Below are 25161 nucleotides of genomic sequence, written 5' to 3'. Positions count from 1 at the left end.
AAGAGACAGATTGGGGGGTGCTCCCGCGGCTGTCCGGGCCTTCTGGGCTCTGGGGATTGGGGGCGTGTGTGAGCATGGAGCGTGCCGCCGGGTTTGGGGTGTGGGGGGGTGTCTGTGGCTGCAGGGAGTGCTGCCCGGGTTGGGGGTGTCGCTGAGCTCGGGGCATGCCGGCAGCTTCGGGGGTGCTGCCGGCGCTGCTGATTTTAGGCTCGGTTCCTGGATTTGCGCAGCGCTGCCCGGTATTTCTGGTTTGGGGGTGCTGCCAGGCTAGGGGGGGCGCAGAGACCCACGGTTGTGATTAACGCCGAGCAGTTTTCCGAGCGGCGCGGGGGCCTGGTCTCCGGCTGTCTCACTGCCGGCTTCATCCCCGCCGCCCTGGGGAGAGTGGGGGGGGCTTAGTCGGAGTTGCCGGACAAAGCTGCGTTTGCTGGCCCAGCTCCTCAGCCCTCCTCGTCTGCCTCCAGTCGGCTCAGTTTAAAATCTGGCTGCTGCTGTGTTGTTTATTCTGCCCTTCAGCTGGAAGCTGCGTGATGTTGCCCAGAGAAAGGAGTTTAACCCGTGGCCAGGCTCAGAGCTGGGTGTTTTTGCCAGGGCCAGTTTTGTGAATCGTACCTGGGAGCAGTGAAGGGGCAGATGTGTGTCCCCTTGCTCTGCCCTTTCTCTGACCTGTTGAAAGCAGCATCTGCTCCAACCAAAAAAACCCTGACACTGCAGCAGTGCCAGCAGTGCACCTCGTACGGTGTCAGTGTGGCCAAGCTGGGCGCCTCGCCTGGGCAGCCTGAATGTGCGGGTACTGAGCTGGCCCCACCTTGGGAAGAGCTGGGGGCACCCCACCGCCACCCTCGGGTGTTTTTAACTTTTCCTGACAGAGGTGAAATCATGTCTCTCAGAGTAATTTCAGAAGAGCACACGTTGTGCTGTCTGCTCAGCTTTGGTAGTAAATGATGTGTTTCTGTTTATAGTTTAATTGTTTTATTCCTTGTTTTGAGTCTCTGATGCAGATTGTTCAGAACCATTGATCCAGGCTGGTTTTTGCTTTGTTCCTGCGGTTTCACTTGGCGGTGTTGCAGGAGGGACACTGGGCCGTGCTGCTCCACTGCTGTATGCTGGGGTGGCCCTGAGGAAAGAGGCTTTAGGAAATCCTTTCCCGAGTCTAGCTGAAGCTCAAGTGATCTTCTGCCACTGGAATTCCTGTGGCACTTGCATCACTTGGCAAGTTCATTCACTTTTCTTGGGTTCACCTTAGTTTCTGCTCAGTATAAGATTGCTGGCAAGCAATTCCCACAGTCTGCTCCTGTTGCATCTTCCTGTTGCTCTGTGTGTCACAAAGCGGTTTGTCAGATGGCTGTCTAGTGAAGAGAGCTGGTCAGTGATGGTCAGCTATTAAGGCAATCAAACAGAAGGATGTAACCTAACATTTTAAAGCTGGTTAAAACTAGCAACCTGAATTTATTCTTTTTGTACTGGCACATGTCAGATCTGCTCCGATAGCATCCTTTGCATTCTCCTGATACCAGGAAGGGTCATGAATCTTTAGTCTCATGGTAGGTTTTCACCTGTGAATGCTTCTGCATACTTCTACTTGTGTCTGCTTTTGTCCCTATAAAACTGTCAGTGGGGTCTTTTGCTTTGTAGTCAATGATATTCTTTTGTAGTCCAGTTCATCTGCATTTGTCTCATTCCTTCTCTCAGTCTCTCTGGTTTAGGTAGCAGAATAATCTAATAACCTGCTAAACAGAAGGTTAACCAGGTGTATATTCCTATTTTAAAGAATACAGTGTGGGAGAGAAAGGCAGAAATGTCTCATCAGGACATGAGTAGAAGTGTGATGCAGTTGCCAGTTTTGGTGGTGTTTGGCAGTGATGGTAGCTGCAGCCCTATTCTGGCTCAGGGCTTTTGGATCGAACTTGGTGCAGAGGTTGCCTGTGTTTCTGGCTTGTTTCTGCTTGTGCCTTTGGTTGCAGTGGGGTTTGTGTGGTTGTCTGGAGTGTGGCATAATGTCTTGTCTGCTTTGGGAAGATTTTGAGCTGTTGGACAGGTGGGACTGAGAGCAGTGTTGGCAGTTAGTTGACTTTTGGCTCCTGTATGAAGTTGTTAGTGCAAGGACTCTGGCTATTTTTTGCTTATCCCTGTTGTTCAATCCAGGTACATCAGTCTCCAAGAAAGGAAGAAGTCTAAAGGCAGCATCTTCCCCAGCAAGTTCTGTTCTAGGCATCTGTCTGTCTTATGTCCACTCTGGAAGTGGTGCCTGTGAAGAATGACGTCGAGAGGTGCTGGGACTGCTTTCTCAAGGAAGAACTACAGGCTAAGCACTGAGCCAGAGAAGTCCAAGGTCACAGGTATGGGCCTGTACGTGCCATGTGAAAGCAGGACCACTGTGGATGGGGTGACCCCCCCTTGCCTCACTTGGGATTAGCTGCCTTCCAGTTGCAGTTACCTTGCTGATGTAAGGTGTGGTGGGGCTGAAGCTGGGTAAATCCCTGAACTGAAATGAGACTTCGTCACACAGCCCTTCCTTATGAGGCTGGAGAATGTTATGTTGCCTGCCTTTGTCCCGTCTGATTCAGGGACTTCCCCTTCCAGGATTAACAGTTTGTCAAGTTCTTAGATTAATCGTTTTGTGTGAAATTTTGGTACCTGCCGGACAGTCTGTTTTTTCTTGGACTCGTCAATCCAGCAGAAGGGTGCTTATGAGACCACAAATCTAGCATTTGAGGGCACTCTCGCACCCAGAAATAAAGCATGCTGCATCAATGTGACGCAAGGGATTGTTTTGCACAATGAAAGCTAAAGTGAGGCATACATCATTAAAGAGGGCTGTGGGTTAGATGAGATGAGCTGCATTTGCAAGCCTTTCTATGTCAACATCTTCTAGTGCAGTTAGGAGATGTAGCTACTTAAAATGTCCTAGGTATGAATAGGATGTCAGGAATTGCAATAGGGATAATTTTATTTTTTTTTTTTTTAATGAAATTGAGTTCCCACTTCTAGCTTTTGAAGTTAGTTTATCTGGAAGCAGCGCAGCAGCATTCCTGAGGATGTAGTTCCAGCTGTGGGGACCAATTTATAACCTCCCATTTGCTATCATCGAGCAGCTCAGGTTGGAAAGACCCCTTGTTGTGGAGATGCACCCCGTAATGCTGGACTCTAGGGCTCCTAGTGAAGACAGTAAGATGATGAATGGCTTCTTGAAGCTGTGTTTTGCACTGTGTTGATCTGCAAACTTGAACATCATTTTCCCATAGTTACCAGTTTCTTGCTTGTACATGAAATTAGTGTTTGAGTTTACCTCCCGACTCCCTAAGCTTATTTCCTTTCTGTTTTTCACAAGGGATTGTGAACAGCAGGCTGCTGAATGATTATCTGCATCGGGTCTTTACCAATGCTGATGGGAACCAGCCTGCAGCTGCTTACAGGTATCAGACTTCTTCTCATTCACTAGATGGCAAACGATGCTGTATCAGTCCCCAGATATACAGCACTGCAGTGAAAGGAAAGATCTTTTAGTGCCACACAGTGATCTTTGTTAAAAGCACAGCAGCACCGCATTATAGAGATTACTCTTAACTCTTAGGTCTTGTCCTCTAATGGCTTTTTTAAATTTCAGGGCTTGCTGGGAAGGATTCTTCAGATTTTTTTACACGAAAAACCCCATATATGAAATCACTAGGCAATATTTCTGAAATAGATAAGCAAGTAGGCGTTCACCTTATTGTTCCTGTTCCCTCTTTACTTGTAAGGAAGTGCAAAATACACAGGTTTTAAGTACAGGAAAGAAAAATAGGTCATCAGTGCACTGTAAACTAAAGGCAAGGCTATTACTGGTATATGGAATGCCATACACTTCTCAGGCTGTAGAACTGTTAGTACTTTTATTATTAGGAGTCACCAAATGAGAAGAAACATAAAATTCCTGTTTAGTGTCCATTTTCTTCTATTTGTTTTCAGTTCTCCTTCACCCTGTAGCCCAGAAGATTGTAGCTTTGGATGAGAAAAATTTCCCTTGCACTTAGCTCTTTTGCCAGAGGCAGGTTAGACAGGTTCAGGGCAGGTACAAGTGTGGTAGAGTGAGGCAGGCGTGTAGTTCCTGCTGGTTGGTGGTGCTGCAGAGTGGCTGGGGTCACATTCCATGGGCTATACTTAGTACTGCCAGCTCAAATGTGAGCTCAGAGCTGCTAAAAATAGCTCTTGGCCCTCTCTGCTCTTGGTGAGCTAGAGTTATGGCGGAGGGGGGAGGCAAAGTGGGTCATGTTACTTTGCCATGAGCTCTCCTGCCAGTGTGCCTTGGAATATTCCATCTGGCTGAGCATTTTGGTTTTCAGTATTTCTGATTTCTTTGCCTGGTGATTAATGACTTGAAAGCAGAGAACTGATAGTTTGTTGGACTGATCTGTCTCTTTCTTTCTTCCCTGCCTTCCACCCTTTTCCTTTGACTTGACTATTTGGTAAAAATCCCAGTAGCAGTCAAATAGGTCTTGAAAATAACATTTGCCATATGAGAGCAACTTTATGGTATGACATTTTCTATTCAGAGGCCTAAATTCCTCACAGAGGAACTCACTGCACTCATCTCTCTGGATGTCTGTCTCATACTCTTCTAACCTCCTTCTAGAACTCCTCCTTCATGGTAGCTGCTTGAACTGCTTTGCTGAAGTCACCTTCTATCATGCCAAGCAAAACCGATTTCTTGATTCCACTTCTGTGCATCTTCACATCCATCAGGCTTTCAAGAGGTCTTTCACCACAGTCTTAGGGAAACCCCTAGTCCTGGGAAGTGGGAAATTGTTCCACAGATGGCTTTGGAAATGGGAAGCAGGGATAGGAGCAACTAGTAAAAGGAGGCCCTGCGGGGGTCCCTCAAAGACCTGCAACACAACCTGTGTTATTCCATGTATCCTTAGGAGACTTGGAAGGGAGAGAGAGCATGAGGTAGGAAAGTTTGCTGCTGTTACAAAGCTATTTAGAGCAATGTAAAGGTAAGGTGGCTGTCATAGTGACTGGACAGTGATATGATCTATGAAACAGTGCAAGGAAATGAAAAGTGAAAGTATTGGAAGGGAAACAGCCTCAACATTGTGCACAAAACGGTGGGCCCTGTGCTGATTTTTACTGTGTAGGAATGAGATTGGCGTAGGGATACTAAGTCAGAAAAAGAAAGTAAGAATTTAGGAATTATTAGGAAAGAAAGGGATGTAGGATAAGGAGGATCGTTATGCCACTGAATAAATTTGTGGTTTACCCTCATTTCGATTATCATGTGGTTCTGGTCTCACCAACTCCAAAAGGGTGTTTTAGAGCTGCAGAGGTTTTGAGGAAGGGTAAGAACAAGACAGTTATCTGGAATGTCTTTTGTACAAGAAACAGCTAAGTAAACTAGCCTTGAAGAAAGAGAACGAGGGGAGGGCAGTATGAGAAAGTTCTCTAAAACAGTGGCCCAAAGGGAGCACATGAGAGACTTCTCCTTATGAAAACAAAATGGTTTTGGCTGTTGTCAGAGAGAGGATGCTGGGCTAGCCTGACCTTTGTCTGAACTGCTTCAGTTGCTGCTGTGGTCTTCTGTTTTCTTTTGTATTACAAAATACTTGGGGGAAGAAAACTTTTGCCAGGTTTGTATGATGCCGACTGCAGCAAAGTTGTGGTCCACAGTTCTTGGTAGTACAGCTGGTTTCTTACTGCCACTGTACCACAGTATAGTTTTCTTACTGCCATAAAATACTCCTGAGCAGACTGAAGACTTTTAAGATCCCTCGTTCACGCTATTTTTGGTCTTTGGTTCAGTCATTGCCCCAACACAGCAGAAAAATCCTCAGATTCATGACAAGAAACACAGATAGACAGAAATTCCTGGTTTGTGTCTCACAGTGCAGGACTGTGTGGACACGTGTGTCTGGACTGAAACTCTTTAAGACTTGGAGACATTGTTTTCTGAATTGCTTCTGTGCATGTTTATTTCCTAGAAAGCACCTGACGTTCCAGAACCTGCAGGAACACCTTGACAGGTTGCTGGCAGAGGAGAGTGGCTCTGAAGACAGTCGAGGTAGGGAACTGAATATTTGTCCAATTTGTGCTTCTGCTTGTGCTGCTTAATTGGGAGGACAAGTTATATCATGAAAGATAGTTCCTTGAGTGAGTGTTGTTCTGCCCCCTGTGCTCTAATTTATTGTACCTTCAAATCCTGCCTGTGAGGGGCTCATCAGATAGCCCTGGAGCAGGTCTGCTTGCAGGTGGAGGCAGCATATTTCTGTGTGAAAATGCCTGGAAAAGCAGTTTTAAAGCACTGATAATGATATGCAGAGCCATTGCTGTGACCACCAGAGTGCAGTGCTATCCTCAGTGGAAAATGCAGAGGCTTGTTGACAGTTTTCACATATTGGTCTCCCCTAGGTACTCAGTTTGGGCCTCAGGCTGTTGCCTGTATCCTTGCTAGCGTCTGTTTCCCTGAATGAGTCAGGATGTGGCAGGATACAACCTGGCTCCTCTCCTAAAAAGAAGAATTTTTCTTGCTGGCTGCAATCAAAGTGTGATACGTTGGCCAAACATTTGGCTTATAGTTTGGTGTTTGAATTCTGCCGAAGTAAAATTTTCAAGCAATGTGGAAAACTTAACATATGACCTGAATGCTGCATAGCTAAGACCTTGTGTGTTGCTGTGAAAACTTCCTTTTAAATCTCACTGGTGTCTCCTTTCCTGAGGTTCTCATGGTCTAACATGGGTAACACTATTTTAGTCTTCCTCCACTGTAGCAGAATCCAGGTGCTGTTGTAGTCTAGCTGGAGGCACTCATTGGGTGTACTGTTAAACCCTGCACACCTTTCCCTAACAGGTTTTCTGCAACTCTTGTTTCAGATCAGCTAGCAGAGGGACGGCTTGGTCCCTCTACTGTGGTGTTGGACCACACAAGCGGTTTTGAGGGGCTCCTCCTGGTCGATGATGACTTACTTGGGGTGAGTGTGATGCTGGGTGCAGCACAAAATGGTCTCCTGGGACTAAAAGCACTCTGGGCTTCTTGGTTTGTTCTTCATAACAGATCCCTGTCACTGGCTTTGTAGCGTGTTGTAAACGGAGTCTACCCAGAAAGCTGCAGGATCCTGGAGGAAATGAGCTCTCCTGGGAAAATGTCTAGCAGTACCCCTAAGCCTCAGCAAGCTCTGAGTAGAACTGTGAGGAAGTAAAAGGATCACCCTGACCCAGGGGTTCACTGAAGAGCTTGGCTAAGCAGAGGAGAGGCCAGCAGCCAGCTTTCCTGTCCCTCCCTCCAGCAGACTGCCTCTTCCTTCCTTCCTTCTGGTCTTCTTTAATGGTGGCAAGAGGCTGAAGCTGAGGCTTTTCTTTCTCCTTTGTTTCCACTAGCTCCCTGCTTGCTCCTTAGCTGATATTCCTCATGCAGAAAATCAGCTGAAAGAATCCACTGGAATTTAATTCTTTCCTACTTTCTGCACTTTCAGCCTTTCACTGTGCACACATGTCCCATGCTCCTGTAGTCATTCCCTCCTTTGTGTATCCTTTTTTACCTCTACCAGAGGAGGCTGCCCTGGTCTCCCCTTTGCCATTACCCACACACTGTAGCTTACCTTGGCTGTACTTAGAACTTACCCTCATATCGGATCAGACTGACGTGCCTGTGAATTCCTTGTTGCTACCTTCATCTCTTCATGGTCTGTCCAGAGATTGGGAGAGTCAGGAGTTAACAGGATTCAGTTTCTGGGCAGCATGTTATCTGCTAGTCCTGGGCTTTTATCTGGACACCCTGAATCTATACTTTTATTCTAACTTGTCCAGGATTCAGATGTCTTTCCTGTATAATAGTCACTTTTGTATACCTGTCACAATTCACTGGGGATGTGTCTGTCACCATGTTGCCCTTGCACTGCTGCCATGCTGCATGCTTCACTGGGGCTCATCAAGAACAGATGAGTTGTGGGGAGGACCTGGATGATTCTCCAGGGCCTGTCAGCTCCAAGAACAGCTGCTGGGATGGGGAGGATGTCCTGTCTCTTCCCTACACTGTGCTTGTGAATAGCTCTCCATGTCACTTTGGTTTTGAGGGCTAGGACAGAGGGAATGAGTAGGGCTGAGCAAAACTGTCTTTTGTCTGACTTTAAAATATCTTTTATTTGTTGGTCCAGGTGATTGGCCACAGTAACTTTGGCTCCATCAGGGCCACTACCTGTGTGTATAAAGGTAAGGAGAAAAGCAGGTGATGCTTTGAGAAAAGACCCCAGGAAGTATGTGAAAGGTTACACAACTAGAAAACTCTTGAATCTAGATCTTGAGCCCCTTCTTCCCCAGTTCATCCACTGTCTTTTCCAGGAAGTCATGATGGAGGGTTGTGTGATGTTGGTGTGAAGAGGTGGGAAGGGAATGCTGGGGCTGTTCCAAAGCTCCTTTGTGTGCCACATTCTTTTCTGTAGGAGCAGTCTCAGGTTCTGCTTCTCTAGCAATGAGCCAGGCGACAGGGATTTACTGTGTGGCATCTCTTTTTTGTTCAGGGAAATGGATTTACGAGGTGCTCATCTCCTCCCAGGGACTCATGCAGATTGGCTGGTGTACTCTCAACTGCAGATTTAATCAGGAGGTAGTGTAACTGCTGCACATGGCACAGGGCTGCTCTGTGTTTCTCCACTGCTTTTTTAGGTCAGTGTGGAGCATTGCATTGGTGCTGTGTTCCTGTTCGCTGGCGTTTGGTCCCCAGCGCACACACACTAGAAACACCAGGTCTTCTGTTTTAAATATATTTACTAGACTCTGGTCTGTGTTCACAGAATGGTGCAAGGTGTGAAAGCCTTGTATGCTGGGTGTGTTGCTGTGCTCCTGCTGCACATAGCCACTGCTGTGTGTTGGTTTTCAGCTGGCTTCTTCTCCAGAGAGTGTGTGGGTCTGCAGTGCTGGCAGCCTGTATCTCGGGATGGCCCTCAGCAGCTGATACTATGGGGCTTTTTTGCCCAGGAGAGGCAGGCCCAGGCCAGCTCTTTTCAGGCACCGGGTGGGATGTTTGATGCTGGGAAGGGCTGTCAGCTGCAGAGTTTCACTAACCTGCCACTCTGCAATGTGTGAGAGGGGAGGTGGTGGGCATCCTGGGGGGCTGCTTTGACAGAAGTTGGAAGTCTAGGATGTGATGCCAGTACTCTTCTGACCCAAAAAATGAGTTGGGAGTGGTGTATTTCTCTGAATCAAAGATCACAGGCCACTGTATTCATTCCTAGAGTGAGGGCTTTTCCCAGGCAGAGCATGTGTGCTGTCAGCTGCTCTCCCTGTCTGGTGGTCTCCCCCTTAAAGCCACTCTTGCAGTGAGAGGCATCCTCTATGCTTGATCTGGTCTAAGTCGCCTCTTTTATACTTTGGTGCAGGAAGGAGTTGGAGATACGCCAGATTCATATGCGTATGATGGAAACAGGGTGCGCAAGTGGAACGTGACTACTACCAACTATGGCAAAGTGAGTAGCTCTCCTCCCAGGAATGGGATGTAGAGTAGGGAGAAGAAAGCAGGTGGCTCCTTCTGCTTGCTGGATTCTGCTGGGCCTTGTGAAATGCCCTCAAGCTGTCCTCACTGCTTCAGTCTGCTCTTGGGGAGGCTGTGTATCAGCAATTGTTTGTGCTTTAGGGGTGCTATGTGGGTGCTTTGTTTAGCAGCCCTAGCAGACCAATTCCCAGCATAGAGCTGCTGTTGGTCTCTGGAAGGTTCTGGCTCTCAGTAGCACGTCAGAGGATAATGCAGTGTTGGGATAAATGCACGTTTGATCCTGTGCATGTTCCTAGTGCTGGAGGGGAAAAAAAAATCCCAATCAGTGGCTTATGTGCAGCTTCCAGAAGTGTCTGAAAATGCAATGTGAGCTGCTGTGAGAAGGAACTTTCTCTTTTTCAACCCTGAATCACGAGGGATTGGCTGGGTTAAAGTCTTTCTTCTGATGTGGGAACATCCTGGATATAAGTTTAACCTTTTCTCTCCCTTTACTGCAGTCTTGGGCAGCAGGAGACATCGTCAGCTGTCTGATAGACCTTGATGAGGGCACCATTGCTTTCTGCTTGTAAGCATCTTTGCCCAGTTCCCTGATTTGTTGATGTCTGTGTGTAACATAAAGGTTTCCTCACTGCTCAGCAGGTGGCTGAGCCCTATTTCTGCACTCTCCCTTTTAAGTTCCTTGGTAGTTCCAGCCTTTGCTTTTTTGCTTTGTGTTCGGAAACCATCTAAATGGGCTGTTGAGTCTCCCAAGTTCAGGTGAGAGCATTTGGCAGAAAGATGTTCAAGCTACAAAGTGTGGGTAAAGTTTGCTAGGATTTTGGAGGGGAGGGCATCTCTCATGATGCTTCATACTACAGTTGGCTGAGCCACACTGATTGCTTTTGCGGTCAGTGTAGACCTTGACTGTCCTGGATTCACAGGGAGCTGTGGAAAGGCTGATAAATCTCCAGCCTCCAACTCCCATGAGTTTGAGTAGAGGCCAGCCTGAATAAGAGTTGCTCCCTGGCCCTAAGCTACAGCCTGCGACAAGTCAGCCAGAATTAAGAGCTGTTAGATGCTCCATGCCATCTTTTAGAGAAGAGTAAATTGAGAGCATTTTCCTTCCATTTCCACCAACATCAAATGGATGAGGCCAAAAATGTCATCTGCCTTTAAAACGTCTTGCTGGTTAGTGATCTCGTAAGGATTTGGGTTGCCCTTGAAACCGAGTGAGCTCTGCATGTTGTGCAGACTCCAGTGTCTTGCTGTGCTGTTGAATGGAAATGGGAGTGCTTCCCATGGCTGTTACTCAGCAAAGCTGTGACGTTTGCATGTGTGCCACTTTGAGTGACAGGAGGCATGACTGACTGGTGTGTCCATGTGGGCAAGTTGCTGGGAGGGGAATTCAGATACTTGGATTGCCCAGTTGACCTCAAAACCTTCCTACTGTGACTAAAATCTTGTGGGTTGTCTTTCTTTCAGGAATGGCATATCTCTGGGAACCGCCTTTGATAACATCACGAGGGGTGCTGGAATGGCTTACTTCCCTGCCATCAGCCTCTCGTTCAAAGAGTCTGTTGCATTTAACTTTGGAAGCCGTCCACTCCGATATCCTTTAGGTGTGGGAAGAGGAGATCTAAAGGGAGAAAGGCCTGTCCTGAGACCATCTTTGGAAGCTGTAGAATATACATACCTCACTGCAGTTCACTTTCTTCTGTTGGCACTTGTGCAGAGCAGGGCCAAGGAGAGAAGAGCCAGATATCCCCTCAGCTGGAGCAGAACTGCAGGGCACACAAACATCAGTGCTGGTCACTGACAAGTTTCTGAAATGAGATTTGCTTTCAGCTTGGAATCAGCAGCTACTGCTGCAGCTGGAGGCTGCCTGTTCCCAGGCATTGAGATCTTGCAAAGATTTCACTATCTTGTGATATTGTAATCACAATATATTGTGACTTGTAATGCTGCTGTGCTGCTGAGCTTCTTGGTCACTGGTTTCTACCTCCCAACCACATGGGACCTCCTGGCATGGTGTTAGCATTGCCTGCTGCCTTCCTGTGCCAATGCTGAAACCTGCAGGTCCTGTCACAGCAGTCCTGGGTGTGCCTGTTGATAGCTCTAGTGGGGGCTCCTGTTGGTCTTTCTATTGAGAGCAGAAGCGTGGTGTGAAATACTTGCTGCTTGCAATATTAAGGAAGTGGGGATAAGAGCTTGTGGCTTATTGTCCATTTAGAAGGCACTGGTTTGAACTGTGACTGAGGCGTGCATGGGTATGAAGTAGAATGGAGACACAGTCTTTTCCTTGCACAAACAAAAGAAGTCGTGAAAGGATCAGATTGCATTTTACCTTAACACTTGCCTACTTATCCAGTGGAAGGTTACCGCCCCTTGCAAGATCCTCCTGTTGCAGACCTAGTGAAGGCTCGCAAGCTGTTAGGCTACTTGAAGAATGTGATCCATATTGGAATAGATGTGACGGTAGGCTGATGTCACTGGGTGGTCTGTAGGTCACCATGCTGGGAAATGTGGTTCTGCACTTCTCAGGACATGCTGGCAGCTCAGATGTTTCCATACACCTGAGAGTCTAAATGCTTGTATGCTTTTGCATGGGACATGCATGTCCCTGGAGCTCTTTGGCTTGCAAAACGGATTCCTGATAGTTCCAGGACTTAAATTATGCTGGGCTTTTTTGTTCTCAGTTCTGTTAAGTTTCATGCCCAGTATGGGAATGAAATTTGTAAGGGCCAGAACTGCTGGATTTGATTTTTCAGCCTTGAAAGAAGCTTGTTCATGTCCTGAACATTTTACTGATGTCCTGGTGCAGTGATGTGACATTCTGGCAGGTCTGCCTTGAGAACTGTTTTGGCTGTGGTGCTGTTTGCTAGAAACCATTTTTTTTTGCTAGGGTGAGAGATGATATGTTTATCCCCAAAGCATAGGGAACTCCATCTGCTATGGTCTTGGCTTAAATGGAGGCCTGCTTTACTAGTTTGCCTCCTCTGTAAGGATTCGCATTTACAAATTACCATGTACGCTTGAACCGTTTTGGAAAAACATTGTCAAGGTGCATGCATGTGGCTGATAGTGACTGCCATCTGGACTGCATTACAGTTCTCCAGAGGTGCGGGCCTGGCTGCTTTGCCATCCTAAATTCCATGTTCAAGGTCTTTACTGCAATCAGTCATGGAACAGCAAACAGTGGCTGCTGCAGGCCTCCGGGTCATTCAGTCATTGGTGTATGGGTGGATTGTGCTGGACCCAAGTCATGTGTTTTTCTGGGTTTGTCTTTGCAGGAGGGGAAGCTGGTGGAGAAGGACACATCCATGTGGCAGCTACAGGGAGAACCCACAGTGCTGATTACATTAGCCCACATCTTCAATTATTTCTCACCTCTTATGGTGAGTTTTGCCTGCACATTGCAAGTTTCTGTAGGTGCCTGCTATTGTGCTTGCAGGGGGAGGTGAATCTCAGCTTTTGCTGGCAAGTGACTGTGCCTTGGAGGACTGTTAACCTGGTTTTCTGTCTGCAGTGCAAGGTGTACCTGGTGGAAGATGTGCTCATGACCTTCCTGTTGAGCATCCTTGAGCGAGGAGGGGCAGTGGAGGCCCATCCACTTATTCAACAGCTGCTGGATCTCATGTGGCTTCTTATGGAGGTGAGTTGCTTGGGTGCTGGTTCCTCCCCAGGGATCACAGGGAAACTCTGGGAGGTGCTGAGGACAGGAGCCTTCCCTAGAAAATGCTGGTAGTGATCAGCTTCTTTCTCTTCCTGGTGACAAGATCATTTTTTTTATGGTAGACCACCCTCTTACCTAGCTCATCTGGCTGCTGCTTCACACTCAGGGAATGAGGCTTGAATGCAGAGTAATTGGTAACGGTGACACTGGCAGTGAGCTAACAAGGCATTTCTAAGCTTCTCCCACTGCTAAAGGAACTGGTGATGCTGAATAACTTCCTGCTTCTGAGAACATGAACTTATCAGTAAGAAAGACTTGGTCTCTTGGATGTTGTTAAGGCTTATGTGACTGTGGAAGTCTTAAATGCCACCATGTGCTGCAAGCAGTCGATGAGAGTGTGCAGGACTGGGGTGGAAATGGGCACTGCACTCTCACCACCTCCAGCACTGATGGGGAAAATCCTCCTCCAACTTTTCATGACCCTTCCTGTCCAAGCTGGATGAGGTTACGCCTTCCTGGGACACTAGTTTGAGGCAGCCTTTGCTAGCCACCGGGAAGCTGGTGCTACTGGAGCACTGGGGTGGTTACACAGAGCTGATCACTGCTGGGGATCTGCTTGGAGACAGCACAGGGGTGCTGGCCCAGCCAGCTGTCATGAAAAGTTTAATTTAATAATGCCATGACCCCCTCAGGCCTATCATTTTGGAAGTGAAGCTGAACACCCTGGTAGGGCTGCTGTGTTTGTAGAAGAGTTGGCTCTCATCCTGCTGCGAGAACCTTCCCATCATCACATTTACACAAGAGTAACTTCTTTCCTTTCTGGGCTGGTTCTGCCAACACTGTTTTGGTTAGGTGCGGGGGATATGAGGATGGGTGACTCAGACCAACTAAATAGGACCAGAACTTTGGCTTTTTGTAGATGACTTTTGGGTTGGTTTTACTAGTGCAGAAATTGTTTCTCTGTGGCAAAACAATGGCACCAACTTCTGCTTGGACTCTCTCCTGTGGAGTCAGATGGACAAACACTGGAGGTTCAGAGCACCTGCTTTTTCAGTTCAGAAATGAATGCTTCCTTCCAAGGTCACACTCTGGGAACTATAGGTGTTCCTGACTCCGTGCTGTTGCTGTTCAATGTGTTTCTTATTTTCTCAGGAGTATGAAGTGCATGAGTGCCTCAAGCAGCTACTGATGTCCCTGCTGCGGGCTTACAGGTTCTCCCCCATCATTCCAGACCTGGGATTACAAGTGAGTTTCACTTCTGAATGCCCAGGAATCTGTGACTAGCCAGTTTCTGTTATGTCCCCTTGTCCAAGGTACATGATGTTTTGGATTTTGCAGTTGTTTGATCCAGAGATGGCAGTTCTGTCACGTTGTACCTATTGGAGAGTCATATCCTCTTCTGTAGATGGAGTCACTTTTGCTTCTCCTGTTTCCCTAGATTCACTACCTCCGGCTCACCATTGCAGTCCTGAAGCATGAGAAATCCAGGAAATACCTACTCAGCAATGTTCTGTATCCTTTGTGCCTCTAAGTATCTGTTACCCATGCCCTCAATAATGCAGCCAAGGAGACTTCAAGGATCTGCAGGTTCTGGGAGGCAGAAGCCACCCTGTCTTTGAGAGGTCATTTCTAATTTCACGTTTCCTCTGTCTGCCTGACACTGTTCTCTACAAAGTCCTTCTTTGAGGATGGGAAGTAGTGTCATATAGTTCACATCCTACTAACACAGAGGACTTAATTTCTACCTGACTCTGCTCTCTAATGTCCCTAGAGCAAAACCACTTCCAGAGCAGTCCAGCTGCCGTGTTAGCATTTGCGTAGCTGCTGTGATAACTGTGTGGGGCTTCTCCCATGAAAAGAGGGCTCTGGATATTTCAGAGATTTGAGTGGTTGTTTGGAAAGGGGTCTCTCACTACAACTCTGAAATGCCCTGTACCTTCTCCCGACATAGCTTCTGTGCTTGCTTTAACTTGGCCACAGCTTCGATGTGCTCCGTTCAGTTGTGTTCTTCTACATTAAGAGCCCGCTGCGTGTGGAGGAGGCTGGTTTGCAGGAGCTCATTCCCACCACGTGGTGGCCAAATCGCTTCACCAAGGAGGTGAGTAAATGCACATCCACTAACGAAACTGAAGAAATTTTGTGGTCTGCTGTCCCTTTTATTTTCTGGCTGAAGAAATTGGTTGGCCCATGATTCCAGCTGGTGGGCCCTGCAGAGCTGTGAGAGCTGTAGCCTCTCCATTGCCCTATCATCTTTATTGTCTCCTTAGAGGGAATGTCTGGGGTGTGTTGCTCAGGACAAGGCATGAGGACAGTTTTTGATGCAACAGATTTGGAAGGGAACTTCGCAGCATCTAAGGAATTACATGTTGACTTGGGTGCCCTCAGAAGATCTCCTGCCCTTGTTACAAGGCCAAGGAAGCACTGTTTAGGTGTTCTTCCAGCTGCAGTCACACACTGGCTTGTTGTTTCAGGGAGTTTCTGCTCCATTTGACAAGACATTTTCGTCGTACAGTGATCTCCTCCTGATCAGTGTCTGTTCCCCAACCAGGGCAAGGAGAGTAAGGAGGTGAAGGAGGAGAGTGCTGAGGAGAGACTGAGGCGGCGGGCATATGAAAGAGGCTGCCAGCGGCTCAAGAAACGCATTGAAGGTCTGTGAGGAAGGAGGGAAATTGCCAAGATCCCATATCTTCTGTGCAGCCAGGGGGACCAACCATGAAGCTGTCTCCAAATCCCTTTCACGATCTGAAGTCCAGCTGTGTTCCTGCCAGGCCAGGCTGTGCTGCAGAGGCAGGGGCCAGGCATGACGTTATCTGGTGGAGGGTTATGAGTGCTGGGACCCCTCTGCACAGACCTGCAGCATCCCACCATGGGGCATGAGCAAACTGAAAAGCCCCTTTAGGGGCATTGTTTATCAGCTGTGGATGAGTTTATTGCTAGGTGACAGAGGAGAAAAATCTCAGTGATGGGATTGGCTTTTTTCTGGCACTGGTTCTTCCTGGGCCCCCTCTGCTGAGGAGGTAGCCTTTGTCCTGCGGACAGGGTACTGCAGTTGGGGTTAATACGAGTAGTTGCTCTCCCATGCTTGTTTTCTGATGGCAGATGTGTGTCCCCATTTTAGTGGTGGAAGGTCTCCAGGTTCAGATTCTGAAGCTGCTGCTGAACAACAAGGACAGAGGAGGGGTAAGTGCTCTGTAGATCTTCTCCACATCACGGGACTTGTAAGGCATAGATTTACCACCTGCTTTTCCTCCTGCTAGGGCGAAGCCTCCAGATACATCTTCCTAAACAAATTCCGCAAGTTTCTTCAGGAAAATGCTAGCAACAGAGGGGTAAGTCAGAGGGCCAGCCTTCCTGCAGTCCTTACAGAGAGCTCTTTGTCACCTTCAGGCTTGCAGCTCTGCCCTTTTTGCTGGGCTTCTTCTAGCAGTTGATGAATTGAGGTCTAGATATGGTGGGGAGTGAGCAGGAAGGAAAAGACCTGAGGCTAGAAACCAGACATCCACCTCCTATGCAGTGATTTATAGGAGAGCAGTCCTTGGAAACAGCCTTAGGTGGGAGCTGAATGTCCTCCCAAAAGCTCTTGGGGAGCATGGCTGTGGAGTGCTCTGCCACAGCTGGCCTGCTGGCTTTGGCACCCTCTTCACTGCCCAGGGGAGGACTGTTCCTCTGGCCCTGGGTCAGGTGTTGGCCTGCACCTTTAGGAGATAGGCATCTGCTGTTGCAGTAAACCCTTTCTGCACCTGCACCTCTGTGTTTATGATCAGCCTTACCTTCTGTGGTGGAGCACGTGGTATCTATCCTTCTCTAGGCTTTCTAGAGGTGGAAACTGCTGCCTACTGTCAGGGCTGGGTGCTCTAGCAGTGCTGGAAGCTAGAGATACTTGAAGACTGAGAACACAGTTTCCTCCTGCTCCATGTGGCCACTGGGACTAAGATGCACTTTCACACCTGCCCTGATGGCTGAACTCTCATTCTTGCCCTAGAACTTGACTGTGTTGTGCCCACCAGAGTACATGGTGTGCTTCCTGCACCGGCTTATTGCAGCCCTGCGTTTCTTCTGGGATGGCCACAAGGCAAAGACCCCTGCTGCACTGAGCAGTGAAGGTAAGGCGTGGAGGAGAAGCTTTGAAGGCATTTCTGTGGTTAGGACAAGGTTTGTCTCTTGGCAGTGCTCTCCAGGATGCTGGAAATTTTGTGTTTCGCATGGTGCTTGAGCCATCTGTCACCCTGTGTCTGTAGTTCCCAGTCGCCCTGGGAAATTCCTGTGTGTGGCTCTATACCAGTTAACATCCAGACCTGGGACTTCCAAAGAGTCACCTATACTGTTTGCTAGTTTCCCCTGTATGCTCTGGAGTAGAGTCCAGTATTGATTTTGAATCTGTGGAAGAGCAGCTCGGATCCCATAGTCAAAGTTTAGGGGAAGAGAGGTGTCTGGTTTTGTGGTGTCCCAGACTGTGGGATAAAGGGGAAATCAAGTCAGTCCCACCCTCAAACGCTGCCTTGCCTGACTTGCCATGATCTGCTTGACACTCTCGTTTTTACTTTAGGCTGACCCTTTCTCTAGATTTAGTAAGTGCCTTACAATCCCTGTGGGACTAAGTGACAGAGCTGGAGTAGCCAAGTGATGAGCTTTCCCCCAGTGACTGTGGCTGGGAGGGTGGAAGTTCTGGGAGGTTTGTTGTTGATGGCCATTGATTGCTCCTGTTTCTGCTTGGATCTGATGCTTAATTGTGGAAATCACCTCTGCCTTAATGGCTTGTGTTTTTATGACAAGAGTTGCTACTAAATTCCTACTCTGGGCCCTGGGGTCTGTCACTAAATGTTAGTCCAGGCTGGGACCTGGGGTCTCTCTTAGGAGGGCTTACATTTCTGCTTGGATTCTGTGTATGGGACTCATGGAAAAAACCAAATTTCCTTCTCTGCTTTAGAAGCGTATGTCCCTCCTCAACTCTTCTATAATGGGAAGGTGGATTATTTTGACCTTCAGCGACTTGGAGGTCTCCTGTCTCATCTTAAGAAGACTCTGAAGGGTAAGTGCTCTCATTTTCAATGCCTGCATCCAGGTCTTAGCTAGAGTTCACCCAAGAGACATCTCAGGAAGGGAGCTGTGGGTAATGAATTGTGATTAAATTTAAGGAGAGGAGACTTGAATTTTAATGAAATGCAAGTTATGCTGAAAAAGACAACATTCCTCTTGCCTGGAGTGTCCTTTAAGTTAACAGTTTACTGTTTATGTTGCTGAATGGGGCCTATGGCTGATGGAGGGCAGGGGCTACTCTGGGAATATCCTCTGGTGTGGTGCTCTTGCTGCACCACAGCCAAGGGCTGGGAGCTGTCAAAGCACTGATCGTCAGCCTGGCTCTGCTGGCTGTGAAGGATGTCCAGGATTTACTTGTTGTACCACTCTGGGCAAGCCATAACAGCCCTACATATGTACTGTGTGTTTGTATGCAGTGTGCTACTCTGGCAGTAGTCTCAAAGCCTCCATTTTGGAAGGGTTCAAAAGCCCTTGCTGTTCTGTCAGACTTGGTTGTTCAGGCTTTGTACAGCGTAGCCATCAGCACAACCTTCCTCTGAGCTGAGAATGGTTTCTGGTCTGAGTCTCAGCCCTAGTGACTTGGGGACATATCATGGGACAGCACTGAAAAGCTGTCCCATGCTTAAAAAATAGTTTCAGGCCCTGAGTTTCCTTCTCTATGCTAGTTCTGTTTGGCCCTGGTGGTTGTCTTGCAGTTCCTCAGTTTATTCTATTTGTTGCGGGTAGGACCAGGAACAGAAATAGGTCCTGGGTGAGCAGCACCCATCGCTGCTTGGTCTCTGCTGTGTTAGCAAGGGCAGACCTATTCCATGTAAAGAAGCTGAGGGGAAGGTGAGCTTGTTCTGATGCAGCATCCAACTTGGTTGGCTGCTTCTCTACTGCTGAGAAGCAGGACAGAGGGTAAGCCTAGGGCTGTGTCATGGGAAGTGAAGGGTGACTCCTGCATTCACAGCAGCTTTGGTGTTCTCTGTGTAGATGACCTGGCTGCTAAAGCCAATGTCCTGATCGACCCTGCAGAGCTGCAGGCAGTGACTATGGATGATCTCGATGAAGATGAGGAATCAGCAACATCAGCAGCACAGGTGAGCTGTGTACTGTTATTCAACTTCAGGAACCCTGGTGCCAGGGCACCAAGCTCAGCCTCTGGCTAGAAGAGCTTTGCTTTAGATGAAAGTCTGGGCCAGGACTGTAACCAGTCTGTGGGCAACCAGATAAACAGCTGCACTTGCATGAAGATCACTGGAAATCAGCAAGATCATGGATGCACCAAGTTTGAGCAGCAACATTTTCTTTGCTCTGCTTTCTCACTACCCACTGATCTGAATATGCCCTCTCTACTCCATGGCAGCTCTCGGTGCTTGCCTTTGAAAGAGTGCAAGGCAACTGCCAACAGAGCAGCTTCTTGCTGTGCATATCTGCTGCTCGTATCTGGCATGTATCCTTAGAGGGTGGATTATTCATTTGCTAACCTGGCACTGCTGGCCCAGCCATGATAGGAAGGATATCTGCTTGCCTTCCAGTGGCCACTGCATCTATACCAACATCCTTGCAGGAGCAAGGGAGGAACAGCTAACAGCCAAACAGCTAGAAATGTTTTTCTCTTAATTTCTTTTCAGTCTCAGCGTCCCTCTGCTGCCCTGGCCATTGGCGGAGCTCTTGCCAGACCTGGCTGGCTCAGCTCCCCGACCCTGGGCCGTGCCAACCGCTTCCTCAGCACAGCGGCCGTCAGCCTGATGAACCCACGGCGCCCTCTTGGCACCCTGGAGAAGATCAAAGTGCGCACCCTAAGTGTGGAGCAGCGGACAGAGGAGGACAGTGAGTACTTCTGCTGTGTGCTAGCGTGGCCCGGATGGTTCCTGGGAGACTGGCATCTTCCAGCTCCCAGTACTGTCAAGAGTATACTGCCAGCTTTGCTCCTTTGCATTCCCAGGGCATGCTGACACCCACAGGTCCACAGTTAACCATTTTGCCATCCTGAACATGACAGTAGTGATGCTGTCACTCTCTGCCTATAAGGAGATGCTGCCTCGGTTCCTGCAAGTGCAGTGAGGCTTTGCAGCGAGGTAGTTCAGAGGCAGCTGTAGCCACACTTGCTCTGAACACAGACCAGCTGGAGGATGACATGCACTGTAGCAGCACCGTCACTGCTGGATTGGGCCAGACAGGCCTCTGAAGCATGTGCAGGGCTTGAGGAAGCAGGACTTCATGGCCCGGATCTGTTTAAGCAGATCTGGCAGGTCAACCTAATGCAGGCAGTGAGATGGGAATGGTGTGTTAGCGTATCTGGTGACTCACATGGACTGGGAAGGAGCACTGTGTTACAGAGGCACAGCAGGCCTTTGGCTTCAGAGAGGCGCAGGCAGAAGCTGAGGTGACAAAATGCCTTGTTGAGAACTTCTCTCCTGTGTTGGGGATGCATTGCAGTTGAAGGCAGCCATGGAAACGAGGGTCTCTTACTGGGCAGACCCCCAGAGGAGCCAGACCAGCCCATCACAGAGAACTCCCTGCTGGAAGTCCTGGATGGGATAGTGATGATGTACAACCTCAGTGTTCACCAGCAGCTTGGGAAGGTAAGTGGCATGTGCTACACAGGAATCTGTTCCCCCAATGCCCATGCTTCTATAGTGACTCCCTGTTTTCTGCTTATTTAGTGACTGTGCCCTTTTCTTCTCCCGAACCTGGGGGGGGATCCAGTTGCATGCTTGTATGTCTAGGGAAAAAAACCCTCGTTTATTGTTGGAATATGCTGATTTTTAGATGGTTGGCGTGTCAGATGACGTTAATGAATACGCCATGGCACTGAAAGACACAGAGGAAAAAATCAGCCGCTGCCCAAAGAGGGTAAGTGTCTTTTGGACTCCCAGCTTCCCTCTCTGGTAGACCCTCAGTATCTGGCAGAAAGGATGAAGCACAGTGGGTGATGTCTAGCCTTGGAGCAACCAGTGTCTTGGGTGGGGTAGTAACCCATGCCTGGAGCTGGCAGCTGCATTTCATACTGTGCCAACCCATTGTACCACTGTCTCAAGGAACAGAGGGACTGAAGCAACCACTTCAACTTCTCCCAGACAAGCTGTTGCAGCTTGCAAACCTCCATATGCTGCTGACACCTTGGAGCCGGTCTCCTGGGGTGGGAACTCTCGAATGCTGGACTGGGGACACATCTGTCCCATTCCAGCTGCTGGAGACTGGGTGTATCTGATGATGCATTAAAAAAGTGTCTGACAGTAGTTGACTCTAAAGCTGCTGCTCGCATTGGACCAGCATCTGCATCAAGCCTCATAGGCTGCAGCTGAGACTGATAAGAGCTCTTTATAACACTGATTCCCACTCCCTCCACAGAAAGGCTGCTGATCCCTTTCCCTTCTGCCAGGACTCCCTAGCTAGCTGCAGGGTGGTATTTGCTTTTGCACTGTTTGTCCACAGCTCCAAAACAGGATGCTATAAATGGCAGTGACATCTGCCCTCACATCTCTGCACTCTTTTTCAGAGAAGAGACATCCACGAGGAACTGCTGAAGAGCCAAAAGGTCTTCTCTGAGAAGCTCAATCACTTAAGCCGACGCCTTGCTTGGATAAATGTCACCATTTATTCAAAGGTGGGCAGGAGCATAATGTGAGGCAGCTCAGAGGAGACTGAGCAAGTGTGCCTCTGTACCTGTGCCGCTTGGCTTGCGTGTCACAAGGGTTGTTTTCCCTGGTGTTGGAACAATATTGGTAATCCTTGGGGCTCATTTTTCCCTTCTCATGCATCAGAGACTCCTTCCTAGGCCTGAATTCCCTCCTGTCCCAGGCTTGGTCCTGTAGTGTCTGTTAGGACACAGCCCAGTCTGTTCTGAGCTGTGCATGGTGCTGTAGGCTTTCCCTTGGGGCATCAGGCCTCTGCAGCTCGGACATAAACGTGCATGTCAAAGGGAGATTCAATTCTTAGGGCATGTTTAGAGGATAGAGGCTACTGTAAACCATTTCCCTGAGCTGTGCTGTGTGTCACAAGGGGGTCTCACTAGTGCTGTTCTTCCTGAAATCTGCAGGATCCAAGCCTAGGGGGTTTTGTTCAGGTGTTCTCCCCTTCTTCTCTTGGTTCCCATGCAGAATACATTCTCTCTACATTTAGTAATGACTGTTTGCACAGGTTGTCCCTTTTTCCCTACATTCCCTATTTTCCAGGATGAAGTCTGTTTTCTCGTGATCAGTTCCACTGTTAACGCTCTGCTGATCTCTTCTTCCTGTCTTCCCTTGCACATTGCCTTGCCCCATCTCTGCTCGCAGCTTTTTTGTACTGGGGAAGACATGTTTCCCTGAACATAGGGTGGCAGCAGGATCTCTGCATGTGTCCCAGGGTGTAAACGAGGAGGGGAAGAATGGTAGGTCCTATGAGCATGTCTGGTGGAGCTGCAGTGGCTCTGCTCGTGAGTGCTTTGCTCATCCCCTCCTTCACTCCCAGAGCAGGACCGCAAGACACAGTGCTGCGCTGTAGCTCTCCAGCTGTATTAGCAAAGCCTCTGCTTGCCAGAAAATAAACCTTTCTTCCCGGGCTGCTCTTGAAAGGCTGAGGGGCATTACCAGTGTGCATTTCAGGTATCTGCCGTGGGCCATGCAGAAACACTAGATGATCTATTAAATGCAGGTACCCACCTCCCATCGGGAGTGTGGTGTCACCTTTCTGAATGAATCAGCAGCATCTGGGAGTGAAGGTTAGAGCCTTCCCTGCCTGTGCTCCTGTCCTGGCCTGCATGGCCCGCAGGGAGAGCAGTTGGTTAGCTGGCTGGGGCTGTGAAATGTGCCCCAGGAGCTGAGCAAGCTTGCTCTGAAGGAGAATGGGCTGCACAGAGGAGCTTGTCTGTACTGCCTGTACCTGCAGGGCTCCATCTCACAGCCATCACAGGTCCCTGCTGTTTCCCAGTGGAGATGTCCACTCCACGGGCTCCTGCGTCCCTGGGACTTGGGTGTAATGGAGGGATGCATCCGTGTGAGTGTTGCAGGCACTGCTGATGCTGATGGAGAGAAAGAGACTGGTTCTGTCTAGAGGTGAGGTCCTGATCTGTGCTGAGGGTCAGAGCGCAGGAGAGGCTGCTCCTTCCTCAGGGGAATTTGTCACTAGTTTATTCTGAGCTGAGGGAATCAAGGTTGGACAAAAGGGAGTGCTGCATCTTAAAAACACTCTTCAGTTTTAAAGGAGTTAACCCTGCCTTCAAAACATCCCTGTGGGAAGACCATTTCAGCTTATTTTATTGCAACTGTGTATTTATCCATCACGCTGTGGGTAATCACATCTTTGTACCTTCTTGGTGTAGGCTTTCTTCTAGCTTGGCAATACCTGAAATGACATTTTGAGGTTATCAGGTCTTAATAAAACTAAATGCAGCTTTCTTTAATGTTGTTTGCACAATTGTTTTTTATCCTGAAAGCAAGAGTTGAGTTGAGATCTATGTCAGTGTTGAGATAAAGATGCCTTTCAGTCAGTTTGGTTGATTTGCACTAGCTCAGTCTAATTTACAGAACAAACCCATGTAAATCTCCCAAAGATGGTAGCCACATACTTTAGAAAAGCCACTAAGCAAATGAAATCACTTATCTGCACCTCTGATTTTAATTTCTTTTTTTTTAATTAGAAGTGTAACCCTCCTCCATCTATTTTTATGCAAACTGCTTGTTGCTTATCTTGACATTGTAGGATACGAAATATTTCCTCTTTTTGTGGCTTTGTTGGTGCTGATTTTTATAGTTTAAAGTTATGCAGATGCCCTTCAATTTCCTGTTTTTAATTTAGGACCCCCTGAGTTTTGCTTAGAGAACCAAGAGGCTGATGTTCCTCAGGACAGTAAATCTGGTTGAATGGCTGGCACAGAATCTGAAAGGCTGTGGCTGTCTGTTGCAAAGATCTGAGTTGGTATGAGCTTTCAGACTGTTCGCATTTAATTCCTACAAAGGACCAGCTTTCTTTCCAGCATTTATGCTGGGTTTGCTAGTGCCTGCCTGCCTTCCTTCAGCCAGTGCAGTTGGAATAAAAACTAGCACACCTTTTTTGCAGTGAGGCCTCTGTGGTCAGATGTGCCCTACCTTGGTAGTCCTTGAGGGATTTCAGGGCTCAGTGAGACAAAGTCACTGTTGATCTGATGTCACGCTGGTGATGGTTGTTCTCTGAGCTTGAGGTTGCTGTAGAGATCTCTGATTGTTCCTTCTACCTGACACCTCTGTGGCTTTATGAAAAGACTGAATGGCAGAGATCTGGTTAATGAATTTAGGGCAGTGGTCTGAGAAATGTCTCAGCCGTGGAGATGTTTCTGAGGTCTGTGTGGTGCTGATTGTTATGTTTTCCCAAAGATATAACAAAACTGGACAAAACTGAATGGGGATTGTTGTGTTCTCTCTGTCCAGGAGAAGATGCAGGATGTCTACTGGCTGCTGCAAGTGTGCATCCGCACTATTGAGCATGGTGACAGGACTGGCTCACTTTTTGCTTTTATGCCTGAGTTCTACCTCAGCGTGGCTATGAACAGCTACAGCGCACTCAAGAACTACTTCAGCCCTGTAAACAGCATGGAGGAACTTCCAGGTAAGGGATGGGGAGGCCTTGCTAATTTTGGCCTGATAAAAGTCTAGAGCAAGCCACCTCCTTATGAGTGAAGTAATGGTAACTGGGCATCATCCCTTCTGTGTCCTTTCCTGGTTGTGATGTGCTGCACCAGGATATTGTCCGTGTGCTGTGGGACAGGCACTGTAGGTACCCATGGGTGGGCTGTGGCCGTTGCTGTGCTCAGGCAGGAAGCCCATGCCTTGCCCAAAGCTGTTGCAGTGTTGGCTGTAGTGGAAATCACTGGCAGCTATGGATTTTGTTTCCAAGGCAGTACCAGGAATGGGCTGGGATGCTGGAAGATGTGATTGCCCCAGCAGTGCGTGCCACTGTCTGCTGGTTTCTGGGTGGGAGGAGATGTGTAGTGAGTGCAGGAATTGGGACTGCTTTTAAATCTGCCTGGGATTTGGATACATTTCGATAGAGATGACCACCCACTCGA

At 48.3% G+C, this 25161-nt stretch overlaps 1 protein-coding gene across 3 annotated transcripts in view; it reads left to right on the top strand.

The window, feature by feature from the left end:
* The first annotated feature begins 1238 nt into the window (after positions 1 to 1238).
* Positions 1239 to 25161, top strand: part of RNF123 (ring finger protein 123) — a 49923-nt gene continuing 26000 nt past the window's right edge. The window contains exons 1-27 of one of the 3 annotated variants that reach the window (XM_026857393.1): positions 1239 to 1544; positions 2146 to 2339; positions 3332 to 3416; positions 5958 to 6037; positions 6847 to 6944; positions 8127 to 8181; positions 8490 to 8575; positions 9348 to 9434; positions 9958 to 10025; positions 10922 to 11047; positions 11800 to 11914; positions 12730 to 12834; positions 12966 to 13091; positions 14265 to 14357; positions 14551 to 14624; positions 15093 to 15210; positions 15661 to 15760; positions 16231 to 16292; positions 16370 to 16441; positions 17095 to 17215; positions 18040 to 18141; positions 19125 to 19231; positions 19766 to 19964; positions 20574 to 20719; positions 20907 to 20990; positions 21637 to 21744; positions 24524 to 24701. In XM_026857393.1, the coding sequence (XP_026713194.1) occupies positions 2258 to 2339; positions 3332 to 3416; positions 5958 to 6037; positions 6847 to 6944; positions 8127 to 8181; positions 8490 to 8575; positions 9348 to 9434; positions 9958 to 10025; positions 10922 to 11047; positions 11800 to 11914; positions 12730 to 12834; positions 12966 to 13091; positions 14265 to 14357; positions 14551 to 14624; positions 15093 to 15210; positions 15661 to 15760; positions 16231 to 16292; positions 16370 to 16441; positions 17095 to 17215; positions 18040 to 18141; positions 19125 to 19231; positions 19766 to 19964; positions 20574 to 20719; positions 20907 to 20990; positions 21637 to 21744; positions 24524 to 24701 (2677 nt within the window). In that variant the 5' untranslated portion in view covers positions 1239 to 1544; positions 2146 to 2257. Of the gene's footprint in view, positions 1545 to 1577; positions 2340 to 3331; positions 3417 to 5957; positions 6038 to 6846; positions 6945 to 8126; positions 8182 to 8489; positions 8576 to 9347; positions 9435 to 9957; positions 10026 to 10921; positions 11048 to 11799; positions 11915 to 12729; positions 12835 to 12965; positions 13092 to 14264; positions 14358 to 14550; positions 14625 to 15092; positions 15211 to 15660; positions 15761 to 16230; positions 16293 to 16369; positions 16442 to 17094; positions 17216 to 18039; positions 18142 to 19124; positions 19232 to 19765; positions 19965 to 20573; positions 20720 to 20906; positions 20991 to 21636; positions 21745 to 24523; positions 24702 to 25161 lie in introns of those variants that run through there. The other 2 variants (XM_026857391.1, XM_026857394.1) reach the window with 2 other exon arrangements.

This window comes from Athene cunicularia (genome assembly GCF_003259725.1).
Source record: "Athene cunicularia isolate RWA chromosome 12 unlocalized genomic scaffold, athCun1 chr12_part1, whole genome shotgun sequence".
NCBI classification, from domain to species: domain Eukaryota; kingdom Metazoa; phylum Chordata; class Aves; order Strigiformes; family Strigidae; genus Athene; species Athene cunicularia.
This window is presented reverse-complemented; position numbering and strand designations above follow the sequence as displayed.